Source organism: Cnephaeus nilssonii, assembly GCF_951640355.1.
Source record: "Cnephaeus nilssonii genome assembly, chromosome: 6".
Taxonomy (NCBI): domain Eukaryota; kingdom Metazoa; phylum Chordata; class Mammalia; order Chiroptera; family Vespertilionidae; genus Cnephaeus; species Cnephaeus nilssonii.
In genome coordinates, this window is record NC_137077.1 from 86,792,979 (window position 1) to 86,809,389 (window position 16,411).

General features: G+C 44.0%; 1 protein-coding gene across 2 annotated transcripts in view; it reads left to right on the forward strand.

The window, feature by feature from the left end:
- Nucleotides 1-16,411, forward strand: part of PLXNC1 (plexin C1) — a 160,564-nt gene that overhangs the window by 103,620 nt on the left and 40,533 nt on the right. For both annotated transcript variants that reach the window (XM_079773938.1, XM_079773939.1), the window contains exons 13-20: nucleotides 389-592; nucleotides 719-904; nucleotides 3,511-3,613; nucleotides 6,921-7,022; nucleotides 7,347-7,450; nucleotides 11,200-11,238; nucleotides 11,468-11,592; nucleotides 12,812-13,010. In XM_079773938.1, the coding sequence (XP_079630064.1) occupies nucleotides 389-592; nucleotides 719-904; nucleotides 3,511-3,613; nucleotides 6,921-7,022; nucleotides 7,347-7,450; nucleotides 11,200-11,238; nucleotides 11,468-11,592; nucleotides 12,812-13,010 (1,062 nt within the window). The remainder of the gene's footprint in view (nucleotides 1-388; nucleotides 593-718; nucleotides 905-3,510; nucleotides 3,614-6,920; nucleotides 7,023-7,346; nucleotides 7,451-11,199; nucleotides 11,239-11,467; nucleotides 11,593-12,811; nucleotides 13,011-16,411) is intronic.

The following is a 16,411-nucleotide window of genomic DNA, read 5'->3' on the forward strand; positions in this document are numbered from 1 at the left end:
CCCGGGGGTTTCCCAGGACTCAAGCAAAGGACACTCAGGCCCACTGGTGCAAAGCCCACTTCTCTCTGCATACCAGTTTCCCCCCCCATATCATCCCCTGGCTACTTTCATTGTCATCAGTACTACTAATAATAGCTAGGCACTATACTAAGCATTTTTGTGTGGATAATCTCATGTAATATAGCCCTCACTGAACTTAACGAGCCCTCATCTCATTTAATTTGATGTAGGGTTCATTCAGCCCTGCAAGGCAGGTGGTATTGCTGTCCCATTTTGCAGATGAGAAAACAAGCACCGAGAAGTTCAGTCGCCTGGGTCCCTTGGTTCTTAAATCCCAGAGCTGGGACCCGTCAATGACGTTGTGAAATGCCCTTTTCTTCTCCCTCAGGTCTCTGAACAGTGCATGGCCACGAACTGCAGTTTCTCAGCCCCCAGTTTAAAGAGTTCGAAAGTGCGTACGAATGTGACGGTGAAGCTGAGAGTTCAGGAGACCTACTTGGATTGTGGAAGCTTGCAGTACCTCGAGGACCCCAGATTTACAGGGTACCGGGTGGACCCCGAGGTGGACACAGAATTGGAAGTAAAAATTCTGGTATGTTTCTCTTGTTCCGTGTGGGCTGTGCCCCCCTCGACTGGACGACTGGAAAGGTGTGCTGTGTTTTGCTTGTGAGTTTCCGCATGCACCCTGATTTCTTCATCTTCGCTTTGTTCTTCACAGAAAGAAAATGATAACTTCAACATTTCCAAGAAAGACATTGAAATTACTCTCTTCCATGGGGAAAATAAGCAGTTAAATTGCAGCTTTGAAAACATTACTAGAAATCAAGATCTCACCACCATCCTCTGCAAAATTAAAGGCATCAGAGCTGCCAGCAGCATTGCCTCCTCGTCCAAGAAAGTTCACGTAGGTCACCTCACCGCCCTGCATGCTGCCTTATTTGGGGGAACTCCTTGGCTAAACCAGAATGGAATCCTTCTTGATTCTTCAGATCCTCGCTTTAAATAGAAGATGAACAAAGCTGATATTGGAGGCCCCGGCATACTTCCTCCGAAATAGCCGCCAGAACCCTTCCCCGCGCCTATTTGAATGTCAGAGCGGTGAACACATCATTGTCTTCACTGCTAATGAGTCTTGATAGCTTTTGTTCTAGCCATACGTTGAGACTGTGGCATCTGCAAACAGAATCTCCACACCCCTTGACGGATGAGCTGTCATTCTTTTCCCAAATGCAGAGATGACAGTCTCAGCAGAACCTCAGAGTGGGGCCTCTTTAGCCCACTCAGAGGGGCACTCAGGCCTCCCGGAGGCAGATCATCTCTGGGTGGTGGGCTGCTCCCTCCACCATGAAGTCATACTCGCTGTGATTAATCTTTTCCCAGCCATGTTTGAGGGCCCCATCCCTGGTATATTTATGTCCCCCAATAAAGATGTGAGGCCATGGGGAAGGGAGACATATTAGAAGTCTCCCTTTATAGTGTTTATGCCATATGAGGCTCTGCACAGGCTATAACAGGAAAAAAATGCTTTATGACCTGGAGTCATAAATAATTGGGTAAAGGACAAGAAAAAAAGAACTTCAGACTGGAAGGCAAGACAAAAATGTGTTCATGTCCCAGCTGCACCAGCTAATAGCTGTGTGGCCTTAGATGAGTCACTTAGCTTCGCCAGGCCTCCCTTTGTCATCTGTTGGATGGTAACGATGGTAATAATCATCATCAAATCAATAACAACTGCTAAACTCACTAGTGCTCCCCCATGTCCAGTTAGCTGAGAAGAGCAAATGCTAGCATTCTCCATTATTTATGAAATAGTTCCTGAGTGCCACACTGTGCTGGGGACAGCAGAGGAGATGAGACAAAAGTACTCTCCTTTATGGAGATTACCTAAAGAGATACATAGCAAAGAAAATAAAATTGTGTTAGATGGCCTGGCCGGGTGGTTGAGTGTCATCCCGTACACAAAAAGGTCAGGGCACATATCTGGGCTGCGGGTTTGATTTCTCTTCTCTTCTCTTCTCTTCTCTTCTCTTCTCTTCTCTTCTCTTCTCTTCTCTCTCTCTCTCTCTCTCGTCCCCCCTCTCTCTACCTCTCCCTCTCTCTCCCCCTCCCTTCCTCCCTCCCTCTCTCTCTCTCTCTCTCTCTCTCTCTCTCTCTCTCTCTCTCTTTCCTCTTCCTCTTCTTCTCCTCCTCCTCCTTCCTCAATTTAAAAAACATTTTTAATGTGTTAGCTGGTGGTAATTATTATGGAGAAAGATGAAGCAGGGGCGGAGGGGACTAGGAACATGAGGGCAGTGCCTTCAGTTCTTGATGGTGGGAAGAAAAGGTCTCCCTATAAAGATGCCATTTGAGTAAGGAGCTCAAGGAGGAGAGAAACGAGCTGTGGGTAGAGTGAGCGAGGTGAAGGGAGCCAGAGGTTGCAAAAGGTCCTGAGTCAGAAGCCTGCCTGGTGCATTTGAGGAGCAACAAGAAGGCCAGTGGGGCTAGAGTTGGGGGAGCAAGGGGAATGTTCTGAGGGAGCGGGAGAGTGAGTGGTGGGAGCCAGGAGAGCTGACACTAAAGGGCTTTAGGCAGGAGTGCCATGAGCCGACTTACTTAAATGATAGAGCACAGGTAGTCTTCATGACGATGCTACAGTTTAAAGACGAAGAACGTGAGGATCGGATGGTTGATAACTATCTCACGCTCCTGCAGCTGGTAAGGAGAGCAGGGGCAAAGCTGGGTCTTAGGACCTGGGCTCTCTTTTGGGGTCCGGAATCTGTGCTCTGGCACTTTGCTCAGATGCTCCAGGGGGGCTGCCCTGGCTCCAGGGGTGGAAATGTGCCTTAATACTTGTGTGTGTGTGTGTGTGTGTGTGTGTGTGTGTGTGTGTGTGTGTGTGTTGATGCAAAACTAAGGCTTGATAGTGAGTTTTTCCCTCTACAAGTTGTACAGAATTTTTATAACCAAAAACTAAAATTGGTAAAAGCCCTCAGGGATCATCTAGGAAGAATTGCCAAACTGGGTTTTGCTTCATTTAAAATAGGCCTGCCCAGAAAATGCAAGTAGAAAAGATAAGTCTTGCTTCCTTGGTCAAAGGGTAAGGGGCTTCTCACCTTCAGGTTTTCACCTCCTTAAATCCCCAGCGCAAAAAGGACCTGTGATCTCACCTTTCCCCTCCCTTTACCTTGTTTGTAGAGACTGTTTATGCTCTTTAAGGTAAAGTGGGCTTAAGTTGACACAATGCTTTTGACTTCCTTGGTATCTGCAGATTTAAAATCTCCAGGTCTAACCTAGTACACCTCAAATGATATATCTAGAAACCAAGGCACAGAGAATGTTCTTCATTGGCTCAAGGTCACAGAGCTAATCTGTTCCAGAATGGGACTTGAACGCAGATATCTCACTTAGCTTTCATCTCTTTCTGTATCTTGGGGAAAACCACGTGGCGGGGGGGGGGGGGGGAGAGAAAATTGTATAAATAGATATGGTGGCGAACTCCATTGGGTCTAATGACACTCTTTGTTCCATTAGGTCAAACTGGGGAACTTGGAGCTGGATGTCGAGCAGGAATCAGTTGCTTCTCCTCTGTACTTTCTGATTGGGCTTCCCATCTTGCTCGTCATCGTCATTTTTGGTAAGTGCCCCATTTAATTTTGTCAGAAAAATTATTCCCTGGGGCCTCTCTTCAGGCCGACTTACAGCTTCCAGGGGCTGTTTGCTTCAATTAAGTATTAATGCATGAAAACCCAAATCAAACTTTGTGGCATGAATAATAGCTGCATGTTGAGGGCTTTCTAAACATGTTCAGGATGCTTTACAGTTCTTGTAGAGAGAGACAGCGACAGTGTAGCATCTAAGAGGGGGGATTTGTAAAAAGAAAACCCCCTGTGATGGGTCACTCTGAAGAAGAGGATGCCAAAATGCAACAGAAAACAAAAAAATCCACTCATCTTAAAAATGAAAACTAAATCAAATAACCTTTGCTTGTAACCAAAGATCCCAGTTGGCTGAAAGGTAATGAAACAAACCAAGTTTCTCTACAGCCACAGGCCACTTATATTGCTCCACTGTTTTTTCCTGAATGTTTCTAAACGTCCCTGGAGAAATAAAGTTGAGCCGCAAATACAGAAAGAAACCACAGATCCACAGTTAGCTACATAAGCCAAACTTGCAGAGATCAAATGGGATGGGATGATGTGTGGTCTACAGTGAAACACCGTATCTGGATATTGCTTCTTTCTCCACTTCATCTTGCTTCTATCTTGCTGTGGAGGCAGTAAACCGAACAGGTTTAGTGCTGGGTTCGTTCCCTGCTCTGCCATTTACTAGCTGTATGACCTCAGGTCAATTCCTTAGCATCTCTGTTTCTCGTTGCCTTACAGTCAAAGGGCCTACCTTATTGTGATATTGAGAGGATTAAAAGAAGTAACTCACAGAAAGCATTGAGACCATTTAGGAAAAAGAAAAAGAAAAAAGAATATTCAACAATTGTCAATTGTTATTATTTTATTCTAGAAAGTTTTTCTTCTTTTAATAGAAGTTTCATGATAAAAAAGACCTTGCTACCAGTAGATGGGAGTGATGCTGGAGGAAACAAAATTAAATACGGTTTCTCCCTGGACCACTTTGCAAAGCCAGCAGTCTTAACCATACATGCATCGTACATCTTCAGGAAAGGGCGGGGCATGCAGCAATTCCCAGGTGGAACACGGAACGCCTTCTTCCCAGGAGCAGCACTTGGGACTTTTGTTCCCAGGCTGCACTCTGGGCAGCACTGCTCACTGCATGTAAAGGGAGCTAGTGGCACAGCCACTGAGCAGTGAGCTTTTCGTGGCTGTGATCTCCAGCGGAAGCCACGGCGGGATGTTTCGTGGGTGGCAGGCTGGGCCAGGTGCGTGAGCGCTTTCACTCAGGATGTGACTGCGCACTGAAGGGCAGACTCCCTGCAGCTGCGATGACGGGGCCTCCCGGAAACCCTGGGAAAAGAGATGAGGGTTTAAAGGACTTTGCAGACACCAAGGAAGCCAAAAGCATCGTGTCAACTTAAGCCCACTTTACCTTAAAGAGCATAAACAATCTCTACAAGCAAAGTGAAGGGCGAGGGAAGGTGAGATCACAGGTTCCTAGTAGGCCGCAACGGGGACGTGAATTTAGAATGAAACATACCTACAGCTGCTTAACTGCAGCGGATTCTCAGAATGGAGCCCAGCATTTAGAGTTTACATGTAATCTTACTCGTAGCCAGCCCCGGACAGGACTTTAGTAAGCCTCCAATTCTGGATTCCAGATACGTCATGGGGTAGACAACTTGGGAAGAGCATAAAAAATACCTGAAACGATCATCGAGAGGGCAAAGAGGGTCCCTGCGAGAGGAGTTCATTCCGAGGCCAGTTAATCACACACATAAATCTTCCCTCCCTGGGCTGAGGACCACCCTCCACAAAGGACTAGGCTTACCTCATCTTCCCTAGCCCCAGAGACGGCACAGTTATTAGCCACAGAACAGATACTCAATAAACACAAGGTAAATGGATGCAGAGATGGATGAGTGAATGTGTGAGGGAGCGAGTATCTGGAAGGAGATGTTAGCAACTATTAACAGAAAACCTTAGAATGGCAATGCCTATGTTAAGTTGAAGTATGAAGTGCCACATTAGTTGTGGAGAAGAGTTCTTTTTTTTTTTCTTTTTTTTTTCTAAGAACACAAGAGAAAACAGACTTAAAATGAAAAGCAGCTCAGAACTAGAACTCACAAACTAAGTGGCTACAGGGACCAGGAACCTAGATGAGTTAAGTGACCTGAGCAGAGCAATAGAGAGTAGTGGAGACTGTGGCAAAAACCCACTGAACAGCCAAGGCCGGTTTGGCTCAGTGTATAGAGCATCGGCCTGCGGACTGAAGGGTCCCAGGTTTGATTCCGGTCAAGGGCATGTACCATGGTTGCGGGCACATCCCCGGTGGGGGGTGTGCAGGAGGCAGCTGGTCGATGTTTCTCTCTCATCGATGTTTCTAGCTCTCTATCCCTCTCCTTTCCTCTCTGTAAGAAATCAATAAAATATATTTAAAAATAAAATTTTAAAAAAACCCACTGAACATATACCCTCTCTTAAGGGGTAGCTGCTACTCAGCTCCAGCAAACTGATGCTGTGGGGAAATTGGGATCCAATGATCCAGCTCTTTCAAATATTCAAGAAATTTTTAAAAATGGGAATCATCTAATTTAAAAATATTGTGAAGTACATCAAATTTTTTTTAAAATGCTGTGTGGGCCAAACAAAACACATCAGTTAGCCAGATTCAGCCAGTAGGCAACCACCATGGGATCGCCATGCCTGAATGAGCCTTGGAACATTTTAATAGTTGTGTAGATCTCACTTGTAAAATATAGTTCTGCTAGGCAAAGCAGGGCTGGGGTGGCTGGGAGGGGTGGGATGGCAGGATGAGATGACAAAGTCATGGGAGTCCAAAATCCCAGAAGAATTCTGAGGGAATAATGTAAGTAGGGCATTTGTCATCACAATTCAAATGATCAGGTAAGCAACGCGGCTTACACTGGGGTGAGCAAAAGTATGGAAAATAATACAATAATTAATGAATAATAATACAAGAATAAGCTGTGTTTCACGTGCTCACAACTGTAAGCCTCCTTTTGCCCACCCCTGTATTTCTCAAACACTAAAATACAAGCGAAGGTGATTTGATTTAGTCTTCATTTTTAAGATGAGTGGGGTTTTTTCGTTTTCTGTTGCGTTTTGGCATCCTCTTCTTCAGAGTGACCCATCACAGGGGGTTCTCTTTTTACAAATTCCCCCTCTTAGACACTACACTGTCTCTGTCCCTCTCTGTAAGAACTGAGTCACCCAATAAAGGGTGACTTTCGTTTTTCTTTTGTTTTTTTTAAGTTAACTTGTCAATCTGATGCTGGGTCTCTGTGTCTGCAGTGGCCGTGGGGGTGACCAGACACAAGTCAAAGGAGCTGAGTCGCAAGCAGAGCCAACAGCTGGAGCTGCTGGAGAGTGAACTCCGGAAGGAGATCCGTGACGGTAGGCTCCTAAATGTCATTCTAGAAAAACAAGCCTTTGTGTATTGTTGTTTTCGTGTTTTTTTTTTTTTGTTTTTTTTTTTATCCTTAAATGGAGGCGGCCACGGTAATGAGAAGTGTTTGTGTAATAGAAGACAACTGAACAGCAGAGTCTGGGCCTGACTTTGTGTCTTATTTCAGCTCCTCTCTGCAGCCAACCAAGTAATTATCTATTGTTTCTTCTCTAATGAAAACCAAGGTCAGACTTCGCATTAGACAAAGCAGCACAAGATTTTATCCACTGTTTGCCGAGTTAAAATATTGCTCTTGGGATTCTGTTTTGCAGGCTTTGCTGAGCTGCAGATGGATAAATTGGATGTGGTTGATAGTTTTGGAACTGTTCCCTTCCTTGACTACAAACATTTTGCTCTGAGAACTTTCTTCCCCGAGGTAAGAGCATGGATCATGTTCCTAAGGTTGAATCTTGAATAATAATGAAGGTGCTTGTTGCTATTGTTCAAGCGGGTGTTTGCTTCCCAGGCAGCTGCAGAGGATGTGCTTGGTGCAGAACAGTGGCTTAGGCTGGCGCAGATCAGGGAGGCGGATAGTTATTAATTGGATTGATTAGGGTACAGAGCAGTGATGGGTCGCTGGCAATTACTCTTTGTCCAGTAACAAAAACCTCAGAGGGACAGAAGTTCAGAGTGATGATTTTTGCTTTATTTTACTACCAGTGTAGAACTGAATTTGTAGCTGGGAAGCGAGCTAGTTTATTTAAAAATCAATAAATTGTGGGCTGGCCAATTTGTTGTGTTTATCTGCATGACTTCCATTGCAGCCACTAGATTATTCACTATTACTTCTCAATTGGAAATGAAAAGTACTACCGGCCGAGAGGCAGGAAAGTAGACATGTCTAGGAGAATTTGAGTTAATAACAGCCATTCTTAACAATGTAGAGTTTTTATGGTTCCCTTCAGTAGTTATTATTTAGCTAATCAGTAAGTATCATGCTCATTTAGTAGAAGTAGCTGCACGCAATGATGGATTTGCTATAGGACTCCAAGGGGTAGTCTACTCAACCCTTTGGGTTTCGATCTCACTTATGTTCTCACACCTCCATTCTCTCATCCACTCATGTGGCCTCCTTCATTTACTCTCCCAAGTCTTTGGCGAGGTACACTCATCCTCCTGTCATCACCCCCACATCACAATACCCCCGCTCCACCAAACTGCCCTTTTTGTCCCGAACTGGTGACCACCAAGAGGCCCAACCTCTGGAACACATCAACACCAATTAGCATGATTAAACCAAGACTTCTAAGCCAGAAATCTCTCCAGGCCAAAAGCAAGCTTGTATCCCTTCTCGGAAGCTTCTCCGCTACATTTGGCCAGAAGCCTAGAGTTCAGAAATCCAGACCCATGCCATAAGCAATTTCTAGTTTCTCTATAATTCTAGAAGTGGGCACCGTGACATGTGATGTTGTGTCTGGAGATTGGGATACTGCCATAAAACACCCACCATATTTTTAGTGTAATTCTTACTGTCGTAAATCAAGGAGGCTATAAATAAGACTTCAGCTTTTTGCATTATAAAGTATTTTTTAAACTTATCCTCCAAAAGTACCAGCCGCCAAGACTTGCCATTTTGCCACCTCACCCATTTCTACAGAAGAGCGCCGCGGAGGGAGGGAGCTCAGCGCCCTGAGTCAGGATGACGGCGCAGAGCCTCAGCCAAGCTTGCATCAGGAGTCTCATTTCCCAGCTCTCGGACATCCCCATTAAGAATTTACTACCAAGAAAATGACAGAGATTTCTACCATCAACATGAGTACTGTGTGGGCTTTCACAGTTAATGATTGCTCTTGAGTGCTGAAGAGAATAATCTGTGGCCTGAAAAAGAAATTTTCCTATCTTCTAAATTCAGTAATCAAGAGCAAGAAAGAGTGATGAATACAAAGAAGCACTGTTGCAACTGTTTCAAAAAGTCCCAAGAACAATTCTGTAATTATCTTAGGACAGCGATTTTCAACTGGTGTGCCGCAGGAATGTTTAAAACATGCAATACCAGTCAGGGGCACTGACCTCTTTTCCCTTAGTCTGTCAAATAAAAAAATGACAACGGCCAACACAACAATAGCCAAGGTGGCATTTCCTATTTAAGTTCAAGAATCAATATGTTTAAATTGCCCATCTACTTAAAGTTGATTCAGCAGAAGAATAGTAGGAAGTAGGAGATGCAAATCCAGAGTTTGATTTTTCTGCCTACTACTAAGGGAAAGTATGGTGTGAATGAAGCAAAATTATACCATTCGGCGGGGGGGTCAGATTGGCGGGGGGGAAAAAATATGTGTGTGTGTGTGTGTGTGTGTGTGTGTGTGTGTGTGTGTGTTTTGGTGTGCCACAGAATTTTACCAATTAGTTTATGTGTGCCCTGAGTGAAAAAGGTTGAAAATCACTGTCTTAGGAGAAGAAAATGAGTTGCAAAAAGCCAAACTGATTAAACTCTGGATTATGTATAATCTTAAAAGGCAACTGGAAAAGCCATAAAAACTGAAGCCAGAAGGAGTCATTAAAGGAGAAGACCCAGGAAAAAACGAGCATAAGTTTATCAGAACTCTATTGAGAAGACCTAAGTTCAAGCTGAATTAATAATAAGTAAGAAAAGATACAGGGAACACACTCTATTGGGACAGTGCCCATTGAAATGCACACCAGGCTGCAGACCTCTCCTCCTGTTCATCGGGCCCTCTGCTGAGAGAGCCGGAGCTCCCACCTCTGGCCTGGAGGTTGGCTGGTAGAGGGAGAGTTTGGGTGGTCAACACCTACCAGAGAACAGTAGGCAAAACCCAAAGGAAACTGGAGGTTCGCAGAGGACCAGGCATTACCAGTTCCTGGTTCTTCACCTGGCCAGTTGGGTTTGACTTTTACAGCCTTGCTTTTCATTATGTTGACTAGTTTGTTTTGCTGAAAATAAGACAAGAAATAAGGGTAAGCAGAGCATCTAACTTCCTAGCAGAGGGAAATTTGAATGGAAGGAAGGAGGAGCCTTAGGGAAGCCAAGGTGGCATTTCTCTATTTAAGGTCAAGAATCAATCTGTTTAAATTGTCCATCTACTTACAGTTGATTCAGCAGAAGAATAGTAGGAAGTGGGAGATGCAAATCCAGAGTTTGATTTTTCTGCCTACTACTAAGGAAGAGTATGGCCAAAATGGTTAAGGTCTTCTTGCTTGGGTTAAAAAAATAAAGCAAAAATTCTCTGCAGAAGAAGTTTAATAAGATAAATAGCTAAAGTTCCAATTATTACCCCCCAAAGAAGAAAGAACACTGAATGTTCTGGAGTTTATTTTTCATTCTGTTGACTCAATGTGTTATTCGGCATGCTTTTAAAATTTAATCATTTAATTCTAATAAGATTTATGATACATTAAAAAAAGAAAATTCACATTTAAAAGTTTATATCCAAGAGCTACATAGCATTGCACATAAAAATATTTTTAGAAAGCAGCAGGACAACAGCACTGTGGTCTAGTTTGCTGTGAGTTAGTGATAAAAACAACACTAATAGCTGACATTGAGCACTTACTCTGCAGTTCTTTATTTTATTTTCACACCAAGCCCACAAGTGGAATCACGTTGTCCCCATTTTACAGATGAGGAAAGTCTGGTACAGAGAGGTTCCATAACCTGTCAACAGTGATGTGACCGGTATGTGATGAACCAGGACTGGAAGCTAATTAGTTTGGCTCCAGATTCTACTTTTAACAACTCTCTTGAATAACATTGTGCATCAAGACAAGAGATACTACTAAGCTAAGACTTGTAAAAACTTGCCAACACAATTCTGTATTTATGCTCAGAAGTTAAAGGGCTTGAGGAGTGGTCTACATATTTAACTACTACTTCTTTAACTGTGAGTCAGTTCTTTTAAAGTGTGAGAGGCCTTCATCTACCAAAAACGGGACTGAGGCCATGATAATTATTCTTCTTAGGGGTTTTCAGAATTCATTGGTGTCTCTTGAGAGCTAAGTAATTATTTATTATGTATTAGAGACTATTCAGTGAGCATAAACTCAGGAGCTCTTCAGATTAGCAAATAGTGTCTCTGCTTTATTAAAACGAACTTGGGTATTATAACAAAAAGCACTATTAATTTCCTTTGGATGTTATGAATAATAAAAGTGTCTCCTTCCTCTCAGTCAGGTGGCTTCACACACATCTTCACTGAAGATATGCATGTAAGTCTATAAGTTTTCATTTCTAGCCCATCACTGCCTGGCTTGCATAGTGTTATCATCATCATCGTCATCTCCATTATTACTTTGAATTTTTATTGTGGGTTTTTTGGGATCATGAATTCAATATTAAATAACTCATTGTCTTGGAAAACTCATTGTGGATCTACTTTCTAACTTTAAGTTATTATATTCTATTATACTATAGTATACACTTTTTCTTTTTTTCCAGAACAGAGATGCCAATGACAAGAATGAGAGTCTCACAGCTTTGGATGCCCTAATTTGTAATAAAAGTTTCCTTGTTACTGTCATCCACACCCTTGAAAAACAGAAGAATTTTTCAGTGAAGGACAGGTACTAGTCAATTTGTTTATATTTTAAAAGTCATTAAGTAGAGAAAATAAAACCTGAGCTCCTTATTTTATTTCCACACACCACCTGGACTCAGCTCTTGACAGCAGGCTGTTTGGCTGGGCGGTCAAGCCGCTGGGGAATCTCCGTTTCAGATCACACCCCCCAACACAAATTCTATTCTAAAGACGCACACATGCAACTCCCTTCCCCCCAAAAAACCCTGCGAAACCCCCAAACCAAGAAAAAAACATGAGTCCTGAATCAAAAAAGCAGAAGTGCTATTTTCTATTTTTAAAAACACCCTGAAATTTGGGAAAGACATTCACTTCTTGTTACCGCTCTAGTTTAAAGTTCAAGTGCTGAAAACACATAAAATGTGCTGAAGTTAACATTGGCGTGTGGTTTTCATGGATGGAGGATGAAGGTGGTTGAAACCCAGACACTGAACAAAAGCACCCATGGACAGCACCCCGTGGCCCCTCAGGCTTCCGTGGAAACTACCACCTGTGTCGAGCCCAGCATAGATGATGGCTAAACACATTACCCGAGCTCCCTTTGTGTGTGTGTGTGTGTGTGTGTGTGTGTGTGTGTGTGTGCTTTTTGTAGTCTGTATATCTTTTTCTTTTATGCTTATATTGAGATATAATTGCCATACAGCACTGTATAAGTTTAAGGTGTACAGCATGATGATTTGACGTAAATATATGGCAAAATGATTACCACAATAAGTGTAGTTACTCTCAGATAGCTACAAAAAATGGGTTTTCCCCTTGTGATGAGAAGTCTTAGGATCTACTCTCTTAAAAGTTTTCAGATACACCCACATCGGTGTTACCTATAATCACCACGCCGTACGTGACATCCCCAGGACTTACTTACCTTATAACTGGAAATCTGTACCTTTTCACCCTTTCAGTCCATCCCCCCTCTCATCCCTTAACCTGCCTCTGGTCACCACAAATAATCTCTTTTGCTATAAATGAGATCCCACGTATTTATCTTTCTCTGTCTGCCTTGTTTCACTTTGAATGATGCCTTCAAGGTCCATTCATGCGGTTGTAAATGGCCAGATTTCATCCTTATTTATGGCGGAATGGTATTCCAGTTTACCTGTATATAAATATACGTGTCACGTCTTCTCAACCCATGCGCCTGTTGAAGGACACTTAGGTTGTTTCCAGGTCTTGGCTATTGTGACCAAGGCTCTATTTTTAAACAGGTGTCTGTTCGCCTCCTTCTTAACCATCGCTCTGCAAACCAAGCTGGTCTATCTGACCAGCATCCTGGAGGTGCTGACCAGGGACTTGATGGAACAGTCCAGTAACATGCAGCCTAAACTCATGTTGAGGCGCACTGAGTCCGTGGTTGAAAAACTCCTCACAAACTGGATGTCCGTCTGCCTTTCTGGCTTTCTGCGGGTAAGTGTCACCTCCCCCCACAGCAGTGTCAGAGGTAAGACAATAGGCAGTTATTTTTAGCAGATGCTAATGTCTTTGCCAGGATAACTCCATGGTATTAGCATTCCCTCGCTTTTCGTCCTGGTGATCTGAGAAGACATCAGGTTTTGTACACTAAAAAGACTGTCTTACATCTCATCTTGAGCCTACCTTTTTACAAGGAGAAGGGAAGTATAGGTAAAGAATTTAGAATTCAGGGGAAAGGTTAACCAGATAAAAGCTGCAGTTTGATGATTTTCTGAGCATCCCTTCATCTGACACTGATGACTCTTTTTTTTTTAACTTTTTTAAAAATATATTTTTATGGATTTCAGAGAGGAAGAGAGAGGGAGAGAGGGATAGAAACATCAATGATGAGAGAATCATTGATCAGCTGCCTCCTGCACATCCTCCACTGGGGATTGAGCTCACAGCCCAGGCATATGCCCTGACTGGGAATCGCACCGTGACGTCCTGGTTCATAGGTCAACGCTCAGCCACTGAACCACACCAGTCAGGCTGACAGGTGATTCTTGTTCTGCATCCTGGGTGGTGAACTTTCTCTCCTTGGACCACAATGACTCAGGTACCATCTTGGTCACTTGAGTACTTCTGGGGCACAAGGTCAAATTGCTTGCGAGTCTCTTGAAGTCAGGGTAGGCCCAGTCATACATTCCAGTCCCTGGAACAATAGCTTTCTACTTGCATCAATTACTAAGCCTATTAACTATATATCTAAAGCTAAAAACTTTTAAATTCTTGAGTTCCCCATCACTGGTCCTCACCAGGAGCACACAGAGGGGAAAATAAGAATGGTTATTGCTGTAACTGGCCTATGCAAATGTACATTCACTTAGAATTTCCTCAGGTAGGGCTCTTCTCTTTTTAAAAATTTTATTGTGGTAAGAACATGAGACCTACCCTCTTAACATATTTTTAAGTGTTTTTATCTATAGGCATGACGTTGGACAATAGATGTCTAGGGCGTATCTTGCATAACTGAAATTTTATACCCATTGACCTTTTTTTAAATAAACTTTTTATTGTTGATTGTATTATAGGTATCTCTCCTCTTACCCCCATCCCATTGACTTTTGAGCCCACCTCACTTCATTCATTAACAAGCAGAGCCCAGTCAGCCCATTTAAGAAAATGTACTGAGTGGAGGGAATATTTCAGATACTGAAAAGAACACGCTATTCTCGGGGCCTCTGAAGCACCTGGGGAGCACCCATTTACCTACCCCTGTGCTGTAAGCTAATTACACTCAGTTCTAACTGGTCATCCCATAGTAAAGCAAGTCCCCAAAGAGCCATCCGCCCTTTGAGTTTTTGTTGGAGTTACTGTAGGATCCTGGATGAAATCTAATTGAATCTTCAAGTTTTTTCAAATACAAACGTTGTGCAGATTCCAGTGGTTTAGAGAGTGGGCCCTGGAGACCACTGCTTGGTCCGAAATGAAGACTCCACCCCTTACCAGAGGCCCCGGGCTGTCTGAGCTGAGGTTTTATAACCTGTGGCCCTGGAGGAAGATCTTGGGCCTGCTCTGAGGCGCTGATGAGAAAGTGCGTGCAGTTGCTTAGCACGGAGTAAGCACTCCGTCAGTGTTGGCCATTATTATAAACTATTGGCAGGAGAAGAGCGAGAGTGTTCTGTTGAGCCCAACCTCCCTCAGCCCTCGGAGGCCCCTGGTGCAGAGGGTTCTTATCCTTCTTTAATTTCAAACCACCCAGATTCCAGCAAAACTGCATAATTGTGTATTTGTAGCTAGTTTCAAAATCTAATTAAACTTTGAATAAGATATACTGCTATGCCACAGGTTTTAACAGTGCTACTCAAGTTTAGATCCAAAAGCAGCGCTTTAAATAGACTGTGCTTAGTTGAATGTTTAATGCAATCTTACAAATAGATGCACAACATTTTTTTTTACCAACCCCTTCCTCTCCTAAGGCAATGCCCATTTATTAAGATTAATGAAATCTGCCTTCTTTTCTGTTTACTTGGAATAAATCATCACACGCTTTGGGGGAGGTGTTGAGTGGTTATTTCTGGGGTGAACATTTTTTTGCTTTCCACCAATCTAGTTTTCGGCCACAACTGCCTCTAAACAGGACCTTTCTAAGCAGGATCCTTACAGAGTTCCGGGACTTAGTCTTAAAAGGCAGATGGCTGCCCCACCACAATGCCACTGAGCCAGAACTCTGCGCGGGGGCCCCATTATCCATGTTTTCTAAGCTCCTCCGGGTAATTCCACCTGCCCGACATTCGAGAACCCTGGGGTAGTGGATGGAGCACTGGACTAGGAGTCTTGGTTAGAAGCTGCAGGTTCGAGCTCTAAATGCATCTCAGCCCCAGCTAGCTGTGTGTCTCTGGGTATCGCCTCTACCCACCACGTAAGGGGCGTGGTCATTGGTTTTAAACTCCTTTCTAGCTCTTTCTTCTGGGATCTTCTGATTTCTAATTCCGGGCCCTCAAGGGTTGGTCGGTGCCTTGCTCTTGCTACTTGGGCATTAAATGGATGAGGCATTTGGAAAATCTGGGCTCCAATTTAGAATTGGATTTATCTTATAACTGGTAACCATAGTTATAAGATAGTTAAGTTTTCCCCAGCGGCACCCTTGAGCAGAGGATTCTGGGTCAAGATTCCACAGTGCTGCCTGAAGAGTATCTTGAGCACTTGGGGTGAGGGGGCGGGGTGCTCACTGGGAGGAAGTGGCATTGAGCCAGTAGGCGATACTTTTGTTTTCAGTGGAGTAATTCCTTCTGCAAGGGAGGCCCCGACTTCCCCCACCAGGTGCCCGAGGTGGTGGGGGACTCTGACGGCCCTAGTCCTCCTGCCTCACCCCACAAACATTTGGCGGCACCACTGGCTCTGTAACCTCAGGTAACTACCCCTGCGAACCTCCCAGGCTCTGGCAGTAAAGTAACAATAATATTAATTACTGCCATGTATTGAACGTGCCAGACATCATGCTGGGAGCTTTGCTCACCTTTTCTCATTTAAATCCCATGAGGTAAGTGCCTTTATGACCATTTTGCACACGGGGGTTTGGGGCCCACAGAATAGATGTGTTTCCCCAGGCCCCACAGCTGGCATGCAACAGCCCAGGGATTGGCGCTCTTAGCCACCGCTTGCTTACTGCCTCCCCAGTGCGGCAGGGACCTTCCTACAGGCTTAGCGGAGGATTTAAGGATGGAATGAGATCACAGATGCTGAAAGCCTCTGGCTCAGCCAGGGCCAGAGTCAGGTCTCACAGAAAAAGGACAGTGAAGGCGCCCAGTTTAGGTGCCATCACAGGAGGGGTGGGGGGCTGTTGGGTGAGTAGGGCTCTGCCACAGGCCAGCTCCCGGGCCACTGTGTGCCCTGGTCTGACAAGATGCCTC